This window comes from Mastomys coucha, unplaced genomic scaffold, assembly GCF_008632895.1.
Source record: "Mastomys coucha isolate ucsf_1 unplaced genomic scaffold, UCSF_Mcou_1 pScaffold9, whole genome shotgun sequence".
NCBI classification, from domain to species: Eukaryota; Metazoa; Chordata; class Mammalia; order Rodentia; family Muridae; genus Mastomys; species Mastomys coucha.
Genome location: NW_022196915.1, coordinates 88,350,788 through 88,371,659, shown reverse-complemented (window position 1 = coordinate 88,371,659; position 20,872 = coordinate 88,350,788). Strand labels below are relative to the sequence as shown.

Here is a 20,872-nt window from a genome sequence, read left to right as displayed (position 1 = left end):
TTCAAATGTATTGTTTTCTGGTTAAAAACATTAAAACTACTTTCTTCTCCTTTGTTTAAATATACACTATATTATCTATGGAATGGTGACAGTCTTAAGTGTGTGACAGAACCTGCTCTCATGACTTCATCCTTAAAAAAAAAAAAAAAAAAGGAAGTATTTTCTTTTGGCTGGAGAGACAGCTTAGCATTGAAGGGTGCTTGCTGTTCTTCCAGCTGGCCTGAGTTCAGTTCCCAGCCTTCAGGACAGTGCTTCACCTGTCTGTACTAACTCCAGCTCCAGGGAATGCAGCATCCATTCCATTCCAGACCAGACGCCACCATGGGCACTGCACTCGTGTGCACAAACCCACACAGACACACACACACCTACAACAAAATGAAAATAAAGCTTATCAAATTAATAAATTAAAAACAAATACATAAAAGCATTTTAAAGTTTAGCATGTTTTGCTGGGTGTGGTGGCACATTTTTTTCAATTTCAGCCTTGGGCAGGCAGAGGCTGGTGGATCTCAGAGTTCCTGGCCAGCCGGATCTACATAATGAGTTCCAAGCCAGCCAGGGATACAAAGTGAAACTCAGTATAAAGAAAAGTGGGGAGGAGGGGAGATGGAAGAGAGACAAGAGAGGTTTACTTTGAAGAAATAACACCGAAAGAGCAATAGGCATGGTATACAGCTAACCTTAAGATTTTCTGTGAACTTTCTTATTTTAAGAAAATCCAGCTTTATCTCCAAGTCCAAACTTTTAAAAAACAAGTCAAATAAGTAGCATTTAAAAGACCCCTTGACTTACAAAACGCTCCACCGGAGTGGGTGGGTGGCTGGGTAGGGGGTGTCTTCTTTTAATTAGCCATCTGCTTCTTTCCCCTAAGTGTTTCAGAAAAGAAATCTCAGACTTCGGGGTCTGAGATTCAAATGTGGTTTTGAAAAATTTACGACTCATTAAATAATAGCCCTGGAGAAAAAAAATGGAAATGCAAATATTGTCTTAAAGAAACCTTTCGCGATCGTTTTTTGTTTTTAGGTTTTTTTTTTTTTTTTTCTGGGTGCAGAGGCCGCGCCCTCCCCGCGGGGGTGGGTCGCTGTCAGCTGATGTTTACGTCCCGTAGGGTCCCGCCCTGCAGACGCTCCCCGGTCCTGTACGGCTGCTCCGTCGCCCTCAACTTTCCGGTTTTAACCCTGGGGAAGACCGGCCTTGTCTAGTGAACCCCAACCCGCCCACGTTCCGCCCCTAAACAAACTTCGCCAGGGACAGTCCCAGAGGCAGGAGCCGCCTCGGCGCGCGCGCCTGCCCACCCGCCACCTCGGCCGCGCGCCCGCCCCCTCAGGCGGGGACGCGCAGGGGCAAGCGCGCGCCCGCGAGCCCCGGGCGCCATTTTGGATTCTGTCACCGGGCCGAGGCTCGGCGCTCGCTGCTGTCGGCCGCTGCTCGCCGAGGGCGAAGGACGCATACCGCGCGGGACAGAGAAGGGACGCTTTCCCCCACCCCGGGCATCCGGAGCCGCAAAGGTGGAGCCGCGTCGGCGCCCGCCGCGGGACCAGCGTCTCGGATGCGGGCGGAGCGCGGGGGGCCGCGACGGCGGGAGCGCGGAGACGGGGCCCCGGGAGGCCTCATGTGAGAGCCGCGGGAGCCGCCGCCGCCGCAGGCCGCGCAGCCCGGGGTGGTGTGTGGGGGAAGCCGCCCCCGGCAGCAGGTACGGCGGAGCTTCGGGGCCGTAGCCCCGAGTCGGGCGGGGAGGTCCGCGGCGGCGGCGGCGGCCGGGGGCGCGCGCGGGGCGCGACGGGAACGCCCCGCCCGGGCCTCGGTGGATGTCAACAAGGCGTGGCGCGCGCTCGGCGGCCGCGTGTGGCGGGGCTGGGAGGAAGGGCTGCTCCCTCCGGGCTCGCCCTCGGCGACCAGGGTGCGGGCGGCTGGAAAAGCCGGGGGCCGGGCCGGGCCGGGGAGGCGCGCTGCGGAAAAGTTGGTGAACTTGGGTGCAGCGGCTCGGGTCGCGCCGCAGACCTCCACCCGGAAGCAGCCCGCTCAGGGCATCGCCCAGCCGCGAGGTGAGAGCGGGCGGCGGTTTGTTGGTAAGGGTGCCTGTTGGTTCCACTTGCCCAGATGTTTATAATCTTTTGCTGACACCAAAAGGCTAATTTTTAATATGTCCCCGAAGCCTTTATGAAACTGTCTGTAGCTCTAAACTCTCACCCACCCCGTGGTGTTAATCTGCGTGCCGGCTCCGGGTTATGTCTTGTCTGTGTGTCCAGTCCCAGTTAATCTATTTCCACTGGGCCCTCCACCATTCTGAGAGTTAATCTCTTTCATATTTGTTCGATTCTTGTATTTCAGCCAAAGAGTGTGTGTTAGGCTTCCTTCTACGAAAAGCAAAACACGAGGGCAAATGCAAATATAATGCCAGAACGGGACTTTTAAAGCTTAAGTACAAATGTTTTTTGGTTTTGCTTTTGTTTTTTTAATTTTTGCATGCCCAGAATATGTACATGTCTAAGACTGTGAGGAAAGTTTTGCTCTTCGTTTCAGTTTAAGGAAATGTTTGATTAGCTCACTAATTCTTGGTGATGCTCAAGTTACTACATGTCCTTCATTACTTTGCCTCTTGGACACTTGATATGAACACTAGCAAAAGTTATTGCCACCATAGTTTCTTTGGGTTCTTGCCACACTGCAATAAATCAAAACTGCCAGAGCCCAGGTTTTCTGGGCTTAGAAAATCTCTTTGATATTCAGTGTCCTGTTTTGATACACCACACTCCTCATGTTCAGATGTAAAGGGCATTTTCACTTCCACTAGAAGCAGTCTAAACCCCGTTGCTGCAAACTAGTTGTGTACTGGTGAATGCTCTGCATTGCTCAACTTTATACAGCAGACCTTCATGTGTAGATAGTTAAAATAAAAGCATTGGAAAGTTTGAATTAAAAAAGCCAACAAGAAAAAGCAATATTTAAAATATTAGGTATTTATCCACCAATGTTATTTGTATACCTAATTGTACACAGCACATTAATTTCATAGTGCTTATGATAGTCCATAGACTTTTTAATTATTCATAAACTAATAAGTACTAATATATACTTTGATGATCCATGCATTCGGTTTATATTTAGATCAGGTATAATCATATACTTGATCATCCTTAGCATTGGTGATTTTATATGTCTGACTTCCCAAACTTAAAGGTGGATTGAAATACACTTTATTTAAATAGGACTGTGTTGGAGGGCAGAAGCAGTGGATCTCTGAATCCCAGGCTGGCCAGGCTCACATAAGTGAGCCTGTCTCACATAAAAATTGTATAAACTTAGGGTCAGCAGAGTGTTGTTAAAGTATTGTGAGTAAAGCTGCTGTCTTTGTTTTGGTTTGGATCTGTACACTTGTCTGTAAAATGAAGTGTTTAGTCTTTTTGTTCTGGCTTTAGAGGATTTCTCCAGGTGCAGCAGAGCATTCTGGCATAGGACTAGAAGGAGGAAGATAGTGGCGTTCTTTTTGAATCTCTGTCTCAGAACTCTGAGTAGTTCCTGTCAGTAAGAAAGTCTGAGTCCTAAGTAGCAGAGTCTTTATTCTTTGACCCAAATTGAAATGCTAAAATTAAAGTTAAGCCTTCAGGATAAGTTAAAGTGGGAAAATGGGTCATAATGACATGCTTACCCCTAGAAGGACTTTTTTTTTTTAATTTTAAAAATGGCACTGTTGATTATTCTAACTTTTCTCTGAACACACTTAAAAAATCTATTCATAGATTCATAAGTTTGAATGCTGTATAAAGCCATCTTGTCATCTTTTTGTTTTCTGAATTCTCCTTTTACTGGAGACTGTTGCCTTTTGTGTGTGTGCATACCGTCAGATGCAGGGACAGCAGAGGAGACAACTCTTGTAGGCCTCCTGGCAGTGTAGCGCTGTGCCCTCCGCCATCCTGTTTCTACTCTCAGTCCTCAGCCCTCCTTTGCCAGCTCTAGATGAGAAAGTCTGTACGTGGGTACAGCCCTCACACCACAGAGGAACCAGATTCTTACGGCATGATTTGTCACAAGTTGGTTGGAGTCAAGCCATCCTTTTGAGTCTTGTTTGGACCAGTGCCTTACCAGAATTGCTCTCTAAATAATCATTGTAGATCCTAGACTAAATATTAATACCAAGGAGTGGTCCTGGTTAGTATAGAGTACAGTGTAAATCAGGTAACAAATCAAAATTTGGAACTTTGATTACATGAAATAGCTGTATACAATGTAGAAATAAAAAGAGCACATTGGGGAAAAACAACTGGAGCTTGTGTGACCCTGACAGTCTTGTAATTTCCCAGAGCTAAGGAGCTACTTTGAAGTGTACTAGGATTCACACCTAGAGAGCTTGGTCTTAGAGCTTCTCATCTTCCCAAGAAGCAAACAGCATGAAGTGGGTAAGAAATGTAGGAAAACCATAGAGGTATATCATACAGAAAATTGACAGGAAAAGCAGTGATAGTAATGTACTGGAGAAGAAGCCATATCCCAACTAAAAGAACGCTTAGTCAGTATAGACTGCTTTAATGAATCAGTCTGGTTCGTGCTGCGGCTGGTTGAGCTTAGGCCTGGAGTATTCAAGGCGAGGGCTTTAATTGACCTGTACTCTCAGTCCAGGGTTACTTATATTAAGCGGAGGTTGGGTCTGTGTAGCAGTAATGCCACATGTCATCACAGGCTGTTCAGTGCAGGCTGTTGACCACTTAGCTTTCATCCTCTCTAGAGTCTAGACATTCACCAAACCTTGGTCTGTCTCAAATTTGACAGAAAAATTGGATAGTATCACTAGAGCTCCCCTTTAAAGTTTAGTTAGTACAAGTTTTGAGTTATAAATTCATGGTTTACGTAAGTTATAAGTAGTTTTAAATGTAAACGTTGAAAAGCACTTCAGGAGTGTTCATCTCCACCAGCGGTTTTCATTGTATTTTTATATTCTCCTTGAATTGTCAGATGAGGTTTTCGTGCTTATTTCTGTCCAAATCCAAATACATTTCAGTGACAGAGGATGGATTTGTTTAAATGTTAAGTAGGATGGGAATGATGGATTGTTTTGAATAGGATGAAACGAGGAGGAAGAGATAGTGACCAGGACTCGGCTGAGGAAGGCACTGCCCAGAAGCCTAAGACACCAAGGACGGCCCGTGAGTGCCCGCAGCCTTGTGACTGGGCGAACCTCCTGCAGGACATCGTCCTCCACGTTTTTAAGTATTTGCCTCTTCTTGACCGGGCTCATGCTTCCCAAGTATGCCGGAGTTGGAATCAGGTATTTCACATGCCTGACTTGTGGAGATGTTTTGAATTTGAACTGAATCAGCCAGCTACATCTTACTTGAAAGCTACACATCCAGAGCTGATCAAACAGATTATTAAAAGGCATTCAAATCATCTACAGTATGTCAGCTTCAAGGTAATACCTTAAATCCTCCTGTTAAAAAATAAAAGCATTTTTACTGGCTTTAATGTCATAACCAATACAACTTTTTATATCCTTAAAATATTTAACTTTTCAGGGAAAGTGCTTAAAGTTTTAAAATTATTGCATGCCTTAAGAGTTCTTTACAAATACTTTTTATATTTGCTGGAACTAAAGTAGTCCTTTAATTTCTTAAAAGAGCAAAGACAGCCACTAAGTGAGCCTAATGGTGAATGTTAGCAACACATCTGAGGAAAGGGAAATATACAACAAACATTAGGGGAGTCTCCCCTGCTGTGTGAGACCCCTTGAAGGGGTCAGTTACTTTCTGAAGTAGCAATGTAATAATTTTATGGTTGGGGGTCACCACAACATGAGGAACTATACCAAAGGCTCATAGCCTTAAGAAGGTTGAGAACCACTGCATTAGGCCTGGTTTGGTTGGGTTTCGGGGTGTTTGTTTGTTTTGGTGGTGGTGTTTTGAGACAGGGTTTTTCTGCATAGTTTTGGCTGCCCTGGAACTCATTCTGTAGACCAGGCTGGCCTTAAACTCAATTGCCTGCCTCTGCCTCCTCAGTGCTGGGGCTAAAGGAATGCACTGCCGCCACCACCAATAAGTGTTGCTGGCTTTGGTACATTTTTATTTAAAAAAAAAAAAAAATAACAAAAACGCTAAAGATGATGTAGAGACTAAATAGTTTGAGTGTATTTTAGAAGGAAGCAGAAGAGGATTTGTGGGAAAGTGCGAGAGAGCTGTTTGCTTCATTTCAGTGTTCCAGGGACACTGACTAAGTGATGAGCGGGTGAAGGAAGGTGGCGTCTGAGATTTGAATAGTATTAATCACTAGCTTATGTGAGAACAAAGGTTCATCACGTTGCATTTTGGAGTCAAAGGAAGAAATATGGAATGCTTGCTGAATCCTTAACGTTAATTTTTTTCTAATATGATTTCTAAATGATAATTATTATTAAATGATAAAAATGGGCTAGGCCTGGTGATTCACTCATGTAATAACTCTAGGACTTGGGAGTTTGAGGAGAGAGAATCAATAATTTAAGGCCTTCTCGCTTAAAAATGTAGAGCATAAAAACCAAAAAACTATTTCCTGTTTGTTAAAGGGGCCAGGATAAATCTGTACTAAGCAGTGGTCCTAATGTAGAGCTTCATGCCGTTACTAGATGCTGTCTTCCTTGTAAGATAGGAGAGCTTGGTAACAGATATGGTTGAATAGATTGTGGTCATAAAAGTACGAACTAGGTCTTTAGGATTGCTAATTATAGCCAAAGAGAAAAGAGTTATCGGGATACCACCCGTTAAGACCAGCCTGGGCTACAGAGTGAGTTCAAGGCTAGCCAGAGATATTTAGCAGGAAGGACTCTGTTTGAAGAGGAAAATGAAGATGCCTAGTTAATTTTGAGTTTACTAGACTTCACTGATAATGATGAATGCAGATGCATCCCAGACACACTTATTGATACAAATTATTGTTTACCTGGAATTCCAGTTGGGTGTATTATTTGTTTGATAAGGGGTAGGATTCAAGCAAACAAATGTTGAGGAACTCTTTACCTCGTCTAAGGAGGAAACCTGAAGTGCTTGCCCTTCGGCTTTGGTCATCTTTGAGTTGCCTTAGAATATTGTAATGGCAAATGTTACAGAAAGGAGATTGTAAAGGTCATTCCTGCATATAGTAGGTCAGCTGGGTCCTGGGTGTTCCTTTATAGTTCTGTGACACAAGTCAGGCGTATCCAACATATGTAACTCATAAAACCAGCTGTGCTCAAGTTTATCATTTCTTATTACAGATTTATTTGTGTGAGGAAGTAATTTCTAACTTAGAAAGCAGACACGTTGCAGGGATTATTCTGGCCTCCTGATAATATTTAAGTGGTCACTGTAGGCTGAAAAAAACTTATAGTCAGATTTCGTAGTCTAAAACAGTGCTTTTCAAACTGTTCAGCAGACTCACCAAGGGGAGTATTAAGGCCAAACGTGCTCAGTCCCACTCATGGTTCTTTTTTTTTTTTTTAATTTTTTTAAATATTTATTATTATATGTAAGTACACTGTAGCTGTCTTAGACACACCAGAAGAGGGCATCAGATCTCATTACGGATGGTTGTGAGTCACCATGTGGTTGCTGGGATTTGAACTCAGGACTTTTGGAAGAGCAGTCAGTGCTCTTACCCGTTGAGCCATCTCACCAGCCCCTACTCATGGTTCTTAGCCACATGGTTTAAGCAAAAGAATTCCAGTGTCTTCAGTACTTGGATGATTTTCATGTGGTCTGGGAACTTCATTTCGAGAACCGCAATTAGTACATTAGTTTCATACACAATAGCATTTAAGAGCTCCTTGGGATTCAGTAAAGTACAACTTTAGAAATAAGAATAATGGTATTATATTTTAACATTTTTAGTCTAGAGAAAAGCTAATGCTTCCCCTTCCAAGGGTTGGCATTTGGTCGTGTTGTTTTCTTCAGGAAATGGCTCTGCAGGAAATGTGTGAGAGCAGCTGCCTCCACTTTGGTTCAGATTATTTTGTGCTTGTTTAGTTGGACACCCTTATTGTACTCTATATTTATCTTTTTATTAAAAACATTAGAGAGTTTCAGGTTGATTTAACCGAGTACAAATTACTAGTTAAAAACAATTGATTTGATTTTATACAGTTACTTTGAAATAAGTTAAATTAGTCTTTTGGTACCAAATACATATATATATTTATGTTATACATTAAATATATATATATAATGAATACAATCTTGAAAATTAGACTGAGGTTGTGGGAGAGATGATTGAAAATCAGTGTCCTTTAAAGTCTAATGCACTAGATTAGTAACTTTATGTCTTGCTTTTATAAAATTTAGATACTCAAAGAGAAATATGGGCATATGCGTGTGTAAGTCGTATTTTCTTTTCAGGTGGACAGCAGCAAAGAGTCCGCTGAAGCAGCCTGTGATATACTATCGCAGCTGGTGAATTGCTCCTTAAAAACACTTGGACTTATTTCAACTGCTCGGCCAAGTTTTATGGATCTACCAAAGGTATCTGCTGGGTTCGTGTATTCCCTTTTGCAGAGGAATCCAGTGAAACCCCCGCATTGTTAGTGTGGACAGTGAGACAGAGAGGACAGACAGCGAAGCAGTATGTACAGTAGAGATCTGGTGGTGGTTTACAGTCTTGAAAAATCAGTATTTAGAATATGATTTAAAGGAGTTTTTAACTTGATTGTGTGTATTTCCATGTAAGTATGTGCACCTCGTGTGTCTACCTGCAGAGGCCAGAAAGGGTGTCATATCCCCAAGGAACTGCAGTTGCAGGCAGTAAGGAGTTACCATGCAAGTGCTGGCAACCAAGCGTAGGTTCTCTACGAGAGCCTCTATAAGTACTTTTAACTGCTGCGCCTCTCCAGCAGCAGTAAAATATGCTGTCAAGCAGTTCCTTGTTCTTCCTTGGTAATATTAAAGACTCGACAGAAGATTGTCTAGTAGTGGAAGTGCTAAAAGAAATAAGTGAAACTGAGACTAACCGTGTCAGAAAAAGAGAACCATTGACACTTCTCCTTTCTGAGCTTTCGGATCAGGTGGGTGACAATGCCGGTGCTGAGCAAATATAGTCTGCTTATTATATAAACACTTCTGGTCCATGCACTGAACAGGATTTTTAAGCAAAGTTAATGTCTATATAGTTTGGATTATCCAACATTTAATTATTCTTATGAGGATTTAACTACTGTTTGTGTTAGTCCTATGAATAAAGAATAGTCTACCATACAACTGTTCTTGTTAAAAACTTCAGGTTTTTTTTGTTGTTGTTGTTAACATTTAGTTTTATGTGTGTATGAGTGTGTACATGAGTGGCAGTCAGGGCAGCTTACAGGAGTCAGTTCTCCTTTTTTCTGCCATGTGGGTTCCAGGGTTTGAACTTGGTTTGTAAAACTCTGTGATAATTGCCCTTACCTCACAACTGTTCTCTTTGAAGCAGAGAAATTATAGGGTCCTTCTGAGAAAGGCCAGAAAGCTGCTCTCTGGTTTGCTGATGCTCAGTAAGTTAGCATCCAATAGTGATGTGTGTTTGTGTTAATGCTAATCACATCTGTGGCTTTGCAAGGGTCCTACCCGCTGAGCTACATCCCCAAATGAGCTAATTGCAATTGAAAAAGGAATTTTTAAAAGTATGCCACAAAGTCAAATATGAAGGTTAAAGAAAAAAAGCTTTAGTTTTACTTTAGGCGTATAGTGTTTTTTGCCTGCGTGTAGATATGTGTACCATATGTACACGTATGTCTGATACCCATGGAGGCCCGAAGAGCATGTTGGATCCCTAGAACTGGAGTTGCAGACAGTTGTGAGCTGCTGTGTGTCTGCTGGGAACTGAGCCTGAGTCCTCTGGAAGAGCAACCAGTGTTCTTAACTGATGGGCCATTTCTCCAGCACCAAATATCTAGACTCAGCTCACAGTTCATTTTACTACAGTGACTCAGGAAGTAATATTAAGTGTGAATTATAACTAGTTCCAATTGAATAGCAGAACCCAATAAAATATTGTGAGTTCAAAAATTCTATGTTTCAGTAATCTTGTACATTTTGAGATAGAATGTTTTCTCATGAGCAAAGAAGAAAACTGGAAGAGAACCTGTGTAGTGCACCTGAGTCAGGTGACTCTTAGATCTGGCTCTGCACAGATTGGGACTCTTTCTCCTAGTCTAAATTTAAATTTGACTGAGGCCAAGTCTTCTGCAGACAGTCCAGAGGATTCTAGAAGAGAGAGTTGTTCAAGGCCTCACACTAAGAAACTGAGTTCATACAATGGAGGGCCATCTTCTTCAAGCCTAGTGGAAAATTAAATGCTCTGATTGTTAGCTTTTTTTTTTTTCAAGACAGGGTTTCTCTGTATAGCCCTGGCTGTCCTGTAGCTCACTTTGTAGATCAGGCTGGCCTCGAACTCAGAAATCTGCCTGCCTCTGCCTCCCAAGTGCTAGGATTAAAGGCATGTACCACCACCGCCTGGCTATTGTTACCTTTTTTTTGTTTTGTTTTGTTTTTTGTTTTTTCGAGACAGGGTTTTTCTGTGTAGCCCTGGCTGTTCTGGTACTCACTCTGTAGACCAGGCTGGCCTTGAACTCAGAAATCCACCTGCCTCTGCCTCCCAAGTGCTGGGATTAAAGGCGTGTGCCACCACTGCATGGCGCTTTTTTTAACCTGCCATTATTTTTAAAATGTGGCTGGGTGGTGGTGGCACACCTTTAATTCCAGCTCTTGGAAGTCAGAGGCAGGCAGACCTCTGAGTTTGAGATCAGCCTGGACTACAGAGAGAATTCTAGGACAACCAGGGCCACATGGAGAAAACAACAACAACAAAAATTATTTATATAGACTAGACTGTTATAAAGTATGTTGAACATAATTTGATTGTTTTATTATCTGGGTTCAGTTTGCATATATAGTGCTAATTTAAGAACTGTTGATGTAGCTGCCTTAGATGCTTATTGTCCTTTTTTTGTTTGTTTTTTAGAAAAGATTGAAATAAGGTATTCCTATATTTTGGCTATTCTGAATGGAAGAGAAAATAGAAGAAATGTATGTGACCTAAATCAGGACAGAGAGGGAAGAAGTTAATATGTAGTCATGGGCTTACTAATAAAGAACTATCTATAATCATGAAAGGTTCAGTTGTTTGATTTAAAGATATATGATATTAATGCTTAAGCTATTTAAGCACATTTTTAGAAATCAGTTGTTTAGACAGAATGAAACAGCAAGTTGAGGATTGTGACCAGGAGGTAGTTATTTCCTTAGACTTGGTGGTCTGTTGCCATGGCTTCTTCCTCTGGTCCTGCTGTGGAGAATTTACAGAGCGAGGTGTAGGATGAGGCTGCCTCTGTAGATGTGTGCTGAAGCTTGCTCTTTCTTTTCTTCCCTGAATTATCTGCCCACTGATTAGAGCTTAGCTCCAATTCAAAGTTGTATGCTTTAAATATGCTGTAATTCTGTGTCTGTAGAATTCCTTTTATCAGATCTGTGTTCAGTAGATTATAAGTAAAATACATTAAAATCAGACTTAAAAATCTTTCCAAAAGATTCATTGTTTTAAATTTGGATTTTTTTTTTTTAATGGATTCTTTAAAGTCTGTTGTGTGCTGTTTTAAAGTCTGTGTGTGCTTCCACGGTCCAGTTGAGTTACAGCCTGTGCGTTGACTGACTTAAATCTTGATGACTGTCCAGTAGTTTCTGGGTTGCTGCTCTTTTTTATGTGGCACAGTATACAGGGCATTAGCTTCTAAATATGGTGAGGTGTGTGAGAGAGACTCCTAGTCTGGGTTGATCTCTAAGGTTACTGGGACTTAGGCATCTTCTGCGGCTTGAAGTGACCCTTTCTTCCACAGGTACAAAAGGCTTTTCTCAGAGATGGAAATTACTCCCCTTTTTAACTGCATTTGGGTAACCTCATGCAGGGGTGCTGCCTTTTAACAGTTTTGAAATTCTTTAAGGTGCAGACAGACAGACATGCAAGGTAAGGAAACCTTGTAACATGTCATTTCTGAAGAACTGAAACTGTTTTAATCTTTTGTCTTTCAGTCTCACTTTATCTCTGCACTGACTGTTGTGTTTGTAAACTCCAAATCCCTATCCTCACTTAAGATAGACGACACCCCAGTAGATGACCCATCCCTTAAAGTCCTAGTGGCCAACAACAGTGACACACTCAAGCTGCTAAAAATGAGCAGCTGTCCTCATGTCTCTCCAGCAGGTATGTCATGCATTTACCAGACATTGTTTCTCAAGTTAAGAAATGTATTTAATAGTTCTGCTAATGAACTTGTTAATGAATTAGCAAAACCATTTCTTCTTCAAAGAAAATTCAGTGTCCTAATGACAATAGCATACTACCTGCAGTGTTCTAGCTTAGACTGCCTTTCATCGAATTTTGTAGTCATTTTATGTGGCAGATTGTGGCATGTGTTTGAAAATGGATAAATAACATGAGAAGAGAGGAAGGTTTTTTAGCTACTTGCTGCAGGGGCAGAGTATCTGATAGAAGCAGCTTAAGGATGGGTAAAGAGTCTCTTGGCTCAGTTTGAATGTACTAGTCAGTATGGTTGGGAAGGTACAACATGAGGTAGCTGGCCTCATTGGATCTTCTGCAGTTTTAAAGGATAGGTAAAGTGGATCCAAGCTATAAAACCTTAGGCCTTAGCCTGGTAACTTGTTTCTTCCAATCAGCCTTTACTGAAAGTTCTACAACCTCCTAAACCAGCACTAACAGCTGGGACCAGATGTTCAAGCCTGAGTTTATGAGAGACATTTCACATTCAAACCATAAGGTGATGCTGTAAGGTCTGCTTGAACTTGTTGAGATAAAATAGAATTCTGCTAACTTTAATTGAGTTGTAGGTGTCTTGGATCAGAACAGTGACATAGTTACTTTTTTTTTTTGGTTTTTCGAGACAGGGTTTCTCTGTATAGCCCTGGCTGTCCTGGAACTCACTCTGTAGACCAGGCTGGCCTCCAACTCAGAAATCCACCTGCCTCTGCCTCCCAAGCACTGGGATTAAAGGTGTTCCCACCACCACCCGACTGACATGGTTACTTCTTAACATAGAGGTATATTTAAGTATGGTTGCCTTTTTGAGAGAGGATGTTCTTTAAAACTTAAATTGTAGAAGTAACATTGTAAGAGGTCTTTCCAACTACTTTATGTAGAACTTTCTAAGTATTAGTACATTGTCCAGATTGAGGTTTTTAAATTACAAGTGGTTTGTACTGAAAGGTATAATGAATGTGTTCTCACCTTCATGCTGACTCCTCCACTGTGGAAATCCCTCCATCTTCAGCTGTGCTGTTCAGTAGTTAGTGCTCATTTGTTTGATTGATTTTCGTAGTATAACAAAGGATTGCAATTCCCTGAAGTGATGTCTACATCATCATCACTGAATCTTAGAACATCTTCATTGTGACCAAAAAGAAGCCTGCCTGTCATGCTACCCAGTTGTAAGCAACTCACTGCACTACTTTGCTTGTTCTCCCAGACCAGCCACGAAGAGGGCCTGGTGATAGGAGTAACTAGGCGTCCTGTTGTATTTACCTAGTTGTCTCGGCCTCTTCTAGATAATCACTGAGAAGAGTACAGACTAGAAGCTAAGAAGAGACTAATAGACCTTGGCAGTTATTGTCTATTTGACCTCAATCACATTTTATTGTCTGCTGTAAGATCGGTCTTCCTTAGGGTCATAATGTACAAGGTCCCTTGTCCCTAACCTCCACCCACCTTGTTTGTTGTTCACCCGCATGTCCTAGGAGCTGTGATTCCTAGAGAACTGGACTTGTTTTGACCTCTAGTCAGCGCTGTGCCTTGTGAAATAGTCTGTAAATTCTTTTAAACTACTCATCAATACATCATCATCATAAAACTTTTATTGAAAAGGATTTATGAGCCAGGTGTGGTGGTGAATACCTTTAATCTCAGCACTTGGGAGGCAGAGACAGGTGGATCTCTATGAGATCAAGGACAGCCTGGTGATTATACAGATAAACCCTGTCTCAAGAAAAAGATAAAACAACGAAAAGAAAGAAAGACAATGTATGTAGCATCTAGTTCACAATCCATGTGACAATTCATTGACTTTTAGTGTACTGACAGAATAGTGCCCACATCAACTATGAATCTTCATTATGACCAAAGGAAGCATGCCTGTCATGCCACCCAGCTCTAAGCAGCCACTATTGCATTTTCTGTCTCTGTCATTTGTCTGTAGTGGGTAGTTCCTACACGGAATTATATGTGTGTGTTTGTTTATGTGTCTGCTTTCTGCTACTTAGCATGTTTTCAAGGTTGTGGGTGCTGTATGAGCCATCAGAATTTCATTTCTTGTTGCTGTGTAAGATCTGTTGTGTGCTTATCTGGTCATCGGTTGCTGGATATTTGGGTTTCTTTCTACCTTTTGAGTATAACAGATAATGCTTATGTGGAAATTCATGTAGTTTTGTGTGGATTCTCCTGGTGTATAGCTAGTGAGAGGATTGCCAAGTCATACAGTGGCTGGTTACTCACTGCAACTGTGCTACATGCCGCACACTGGCTCCAGTCTAGTTAGGTTACCAGAGCAACAAGAAGTGACAGATCATTAAACAAAGATGTACTCTGGGCGTTCCAAAAGAAGATGTTAGGGAGGATTTTCCAGAACAAAACTGATTAAACCCAAAACATAGGATAAGGGTAAGAGAATTGCCCTTGCACACTCCTCCATCCTCACTAATGCTTCTTATCTCTTCTTCTACCCATCCCAGCTGCTGTGTTCTAGTATGTATCATTGTGGTTTTGATTTGTATACACACAGCCCATCCCAGCCTCACTGCCACATTTGCAGGGCCTCTCACTCTTGGAACTCACTTTATAACCCAGGCTAGCTGCCAACCCCTGGAGAGCCTCCTGCCTCAGCTTCCCAATTTCCAGGATTACAGGCATGAGCCATAATACCTGGATGCATTTTCTTGATAATTTTGTTGATGTTTTGGACAGAGTCTTGGTATATAGCCCTGGTTGGCCTGGAACTCTCAATTGAAGTACCTTCCTCTTCTTTCTGAGTGCTGGGATTTCTGCCATGTGCCATCATGCTATTTGATGGCTTTTTTTTTTTTCATGTGCTTAATGGACATTTCTATATCTTCTTTGGAGAAATACCAATTTGGATTTTTGCCTGTATTTTTCCTGCTGCTCGTTTTTAAAATTGTTGTTTTATTATTGGCTTAATGTTTATTACTATGCAGTTACATATTTAATGCCTATAACTGGTGTATTAGCATATACTAACATCTGCATATCAGATCAATAGTTTTGTGAGGCAGGTCTCAGGTGGCTTCTGTGATTAGTGTTTGTTAGTCTGGGCTCTTTATCTGGAAGACACTGGGAAACATCATTTCCATTGTCTGTCGGACTGTGGGGTGAGTTTGTGTTGTTGAGGTCATTGCACCAGCATCTCCTTTCTCACTCAGTTTTGTGTGGTGGGGGAGTCTGCTTGCTTATTTCTTTATTTTGACTTTTTTATGTTTGAAAAAATAATTTATCTACAACTTGCTTATCTTAAAGCTAGCAGTTAACATCTTAAGTCCCATTTGTGCTTTGACTCTTAACTTCCTTTTAAACTAGAGAAGGGTAAACCTGAGTTTAAAACAGTTCATGTGTTTAGAACTATCCATGTAATTTATCTTCTAAGGCGAGTTGTGTCATACCACAATATGATGATAGGCATGGTATCCCTTGCCGGATCACAGCCAGTGGGATGTAAGATCTTAAGAGGGCATGAGAGTTACGACGGCGGCAGCTCCTTTAGTAGTTTCTCTCGTGCGCACCTTTAAATTTTTCTGAATATTTTTTTCTTTGTATTGAGCTTTTAGATGTTGGAGAGATGTGGTTAGGTGGTGTTGCATGGCTAGGGCATATTTCAAAGTATGTGTGTATCTAGAAGAAATAACATGATCTCTTACTCACTTTTGTCTGAGTCTTATTTTGTGGGTCACTTTGCCTCTTCTCTGATTATATTGCCTGTTTTTGTCCACTCCTGTAAAGTTTTGCTTTATTGGTGGTCTTGCTTTAAATAATAGTTATGTGCATGAACTTAGAGTCTTTTTATATTCTAGCTTTGTTATCTTTAGATAGTTGTGTAACTTTCAAATTCTATTTTTAATGATGGTGCTTAAACGCTTTAGCCTCCATTGTAGCCCACCAGGGGTAGTGGGAAAGAAAGGATAATGGGGGAAGTGGAGCTGTTTAGAAAGGTTCTTTGGAGCAACTCCTGTCTGTATTGTCTGGAAATCGGCAGTTCAGTTCATAGGTTAGCAGGCAGTGGCAGCATGATCCTCTCGCAAACACTTCATGGATACACCAGCAGTCCAGTTCCGTAGAGTCGGGTTAGTACCAGGGGAAGTCCTTGGCTGTGCCTCTCTCAGGAAAGCGAAGATCAACAAAGACATGAGATCCACAAGCATTGCACAGCTAGCTGTACCAACAAGGCAAGCTCTGTCTCCATCACTCCGTGGAGTCCTATTTATACACTCCAAACATCATGAGTCCTCCACGTCTTGCCTCAGCATGTGCATCCAATCATCCAGAAGCAGATACAGTCCTTGGAAGCAGCAGTAAACTGCAGCACACCACCAGAAGTTTGTTGGTGCATTTCTCTCTAGGGAGTCCCAGCAAATGGAGCTCAACTATGCAGTGTAAGGCTGACCAATACATGCATGTTGTTAGCAGAGAATCCTTTCTCACGTGTCCTTTCACGTGCTTGCTCCTCTCTCCTGTGTCTGTCTGCTTCAGTTCCTGCAGGAGGCTGCCTGAGCCTTCCACACCTGTATCCACTTCAACAAAAATTCCTTCACATGTTGGCCCCAGCAAAACACCAAGCGACTTTCCAAAGAACTCTTAAGTCCCCACTTCATAGTTGTCTCTACTTTGAACTAGAAATACTATTTAGTTTCCTAAATTTTGAATATTGGTGGGTAAACATTTAAGTACCTAGCATAGCTTGTGAAAGAAATAGTAATGAAAATGTGTGTTCTGTTAGTCCTGCTCCTTTCCAAATATAAGGCATGGACTGAATGCTGGGGCAGAATTCTCCTATAAAGTACTTTGGAGATCAAATACTGATCTTTGGTAAAGGCATCTACTATTAGGATAAGAGTTTGGGCAAACATGTCTTGAGGGTGGGAGCATTTAAGAAATTAGAGTGCAAAGCTCTCAAAAAAAAAAAAAAACCTTTGCCAATCTAGTTCCTTTGATTCATTTAAGAGTGATTTAATTTCACATATCCTACAAATTGGGTGCGCTTACTGCGTACTGTTAGTAGTTAAACTATAACCATTTGATGGAACTTTGCTTACTTTGTAAGTATTTTGTTTCATTTATATGGTTATATCTTATCCCTTTTATATTATGATTACACTTTGAATTTCAGAAACTGTCCTCTAGTCTGTGTTGTGATCTGTGAGTTTAGTGTAATTTTTTTTAATGGTATGGCAGCTAGCACTCAAAGACTGAGTTTGGCAGGGCGTCAGTGGTGCACGCCTTTGATCCTAGCACTTGGGAGGCAGAGGCAGCTGGATTTCTGAGTTCGAGGCCAGCCTGGTCTACAGAGTGAGTTCCAGGACAGCCAGGGCTACACAGAGAAACCCTATCTCGAAAAACCAAAAAATAAACAACAACAACAACAACAAAAATGTGAGTTTGAAGCCAACCCTGGGTTACATAGTGAGTTCTGGGGAGGAAAAACAAAGTGGTGCATACATTTCTAGGATAAATCTTACTTTGTTATGGAATATTTTTAAAATGACAGTTATGATTTTCTTGAGTTATAAATGAGTAACAATATCACAACTGAATTTTTTTATTAGATGTTTTCTTTATTTACAATATCTCCTTTCCCAGGTTCCCCTCAAAAAGAAAAAGAAAAGAAAAGAAGAAAAAAAAAACAAAAACAAAAAACCAAAAACTAAAACAATCCCCTGTTCCCTCCCCGCTCCCCCTGCTAACCACCCCACCCTCTCCCACTTCCTGGCCCTGGCATTCCCCTACACTGGGGCATAGAACCTTCACAGAGCCAAGGGCCTCTCCTCCCATTGATGACTGACTTAGCCATCCTCTGCTATACACATGCTGCTGGAGCCATGAGTCCCCCCATGTGTACTCTTTGGTTGGTGGTTTAGTCCCTGGGAGCTCTGAGGGTACTAGTTACTTCATACGGTTGTTCCTCCTAAGGGGCTGCAAACCCTTCAGCTCCTTGGGTCCTTTCTCTAGCTCCTTCAACTGAATTTTTAAAATCGCATTAATTGGTGGAAAGGGAAGTATGGCTATTTTCTAGGGCACGCACTTGATTAAACAGTTCAACAGATAAATTTTACAATAATTTATAAATAATTTGGGCTTTGTTTTTCTTCCCCTTAGGAATTCTGTGTGTGGCTGATCAGTGTCATGGCTTACGAGAATTGGCCCTGAACTACCATTTGCTAAGTGATGAGTTGTTGCTCGCACTGTCTTCTGAAAAGCATGTTCGCTTAGAACATTTGCGCATTGATGTTGTCAGTGAGAACCCCGGACAGACACACTTCCACACGATTCAGAAGAGCAGCTGGGATGCCTTCATCAAACACTCACCGAAAGTCAACCTAGTGATGTATTTTTTTTTATACGAAGAGGAATTTGACCCATTCTTTCGTTATGAAATACCTGCTACTCATCTTTACTTTGGGAGATCAGTCAGCAAAGATGTGCTTGGCCGCGTGGGCATGACCTGCCCAAGACTAGTGGAACTGGTAGTGTGTGCCAATGGGTTGCGGCCCCTTGATGAAGAGTTAATTCGAATTGCAGAACGTTGCAAAAATTTGTCAGCTATTGGGCTGGGGGAATGTGAAGTCTCATGTAGTGCCTTTGTTGAGTTTGTGAAGATGTGTGGGGGCCGCCTGTCTCAGTTGTCCATTATGGAAGAAGTGTTAATTCCTGACCAAAAGTATAGTTTGGAGCAGATTCATTGGGAAGTGTCTAAGCATCTTGGCAGGGTGTGGTTTCCAGACATGATGCCGACTTGGTGAGGGACTGCATGGCACAGGCATGATGAGTACGGAGCACATTCAGTTAAGAAACATATTCTAATTAAAGTTTATCTGCTCTTGAGCTAATAGAATTCTACTGTTTTGTGGCACAGAAATTTGGTGTTGGTGAGCTTATATAATGAGTGATGTTTGTCAGGAGGCCTACAGTTTGGTTCAGATAACTCCTTTTTTGTAGCCTAATAGCAAACGTTTAAAAATTAAAAATGTGGTTTTGTATTTGAAAGTAATATCCAATTGTGAAAATGAGATAATTGATAGTCTGAAGGAAACAACCTGTATATTGTAATATCTCAGAAGTGTACTAATAGGTTTTCTGAAATGTTCTCTATGCATTTTTTAAAAAAATGTAAACTTGACATTTTAGAGTCTTCAGATATAAATACACCTGTTATAAGGTGTTTAATATAGCTCAGGAACGTGAGCATTTTGTGAGAGAAATGTATGATAGCACTCATAAGATGTTGGTTGAATGTTTTCAAACATTATGAAGCTGTTTTAAAAATAAAGATATAAATATCAAAGTACTTAGAACACTGATAAATGTTGCAGTGGTTATTAAAGGGGGACACACAGAGCCAGGATCAAATCTAGAGAAATCTGGGGAGGAGGAGAGAGGTAGGTTAGCTTTGTGTAAACTTTAGGTTTCTTGTGAAATATGCTAAACCACCTGCATTCTTTTCTGTTATATTACTCATGTCCATGGTGCATGAGGCATTGTATGTAAAGGAATGCTTTAATCTCTCTTTTTAAGTCTTTATTTAAACCAGTTTTAAAATATTAATAATTTAAATGAAAATTTTACTTAAAAACCAAATTGAAATAATTAAAAGTAGAACTTTATAAATCATTTACAGTTTCATGAAAGAATATTAGTCTCCAGTGAACTTTAGTGATGGGTCATGCTTTAAGTTTGACATAGCTACAATAAATACAACTTTAAAAATCAAAGAGTATCTGTACAGTTCAGAAACACTAAATTTAAAAGAAGATATATTCTGTAATAATTTGAGTAAATATTACTCAGTGAACTGGAACATTTTAATAGGAAAATGCAGTTTTGTCAATTTGGTTGAAGCTGTTATTTTATTTTTAAGTTATGTAACTTTTCATTTACTTTCATATGAATAAAGATAAATTCTAGACTTTGTAGAGTATAAATATACTAAGTTTTGGTTATATATAGTTTTGGGATTTCGGTTTTGGTTGTTAGCTAGTCTGAGGTTGGATGCTGGGTACCAGGGCTACCAGATGTCTCTCCTGAGAGACCTTAGGAGTGAGGTACCGCAGCAGATTGCTTCAGTGCCTGAAATGGCTCTCTGCAGTAGCCGTGGGACTTTTACACAGTACCCTGATAATTACGGAAGCTAACAGTCTGAAAAGTAGATGAACTTACTTACTGAGAATAAAACAGAATGTGGCTTTCTATACAATTCATGCTTTTCAGAAGTGATGATATTCTTCCAGGCACATACTGATGAGAAGGAAAAGACCGACCCAGAGTTCCACATTAAAGACAGCTATTAGAATATTTTACTCTTACTAAATAGTAAGAAGCTTTGAGTATACATGATATACTTGTGCTAGTTGGCTGGTATTTTTTATTTTAGTTTTTTTGAACAACATTGGAAAGTGGATTTGATGGTATATAGTCAGTTTTACTAACCAAAGCTTTATTTGAAAACTTACTTTTTGTACAAATTGAATTATATGCTTGAATACTTTAAGTCACTTTATAAGCAAGATGCATAGCACTTAATTTGTTTATACTGTAAAATATATGTTAAATGGTTTTATCAATTTGAGAATAAAGATAGTTACTAATGTGGTTGTATTTTTATAACTTTAGAGAACTA

The 20,872-nt window shown here is 41.0% G+C and overlaps 1 protein-coding gene and 1 long non-coding RNA gene across 4 annotated transcripts; one reads left to right on the top strand and one right to left on the bottom strand.

Moving 5' to 3' along the window:
* Positions 1-1,355: 1,355 nt before the first annotated feature.
* Positions 1,356-20,840, top strand: Fbxl3 (F-box and leucine rich repeat protein 3). Of its 3 annotated transcripts, none has more exons than XM_031362820.1 (5): positions 1,356-1,696; positions 5,062-5,410; positions 8,340-8,462; positions 11,997-12,168; positions 18,355-20,840. In XM_031362820.1, exons 2-5 carry the CDS (start codon positions 5,063-5,065, stop codon positions 18,996-18,998), a joined length of 1,287 nt encoding a protein of 428 aa, XP_031218680.1. In that variant the 5' UTR covers positions 1,356-1,696; position 5,062; the 3' UTR covers positions 18,999-20,840. The 3 variants fall into 3 exon arrangements, with proteins under 3 accessions (XP_031218680.1, XP_031218679.1, XP_031218681.1); XM_031362819.1 differs by having other exon boundaries at positions 1,405-1,511; XM_031362821.1 differs by lacking the exon at positions 1,356-1,696 and adding an exon at positions 1,848-2,048.
* Positions 5,354-13,439, bottom strand: LOC116085310. The gene is made up of 2 exons (XR_004116489.1): positions 13,210-13,439; positions 5,354-5,428 (listed from the first exon to the last, which is right to left on the bottom strand). It is a non-coding gene; the product is annotated as an uncharacterized LOC116085310 (long non-coding RNA).
* Positions 20,841-20,872: the final 32 nt, after the last annotated feature.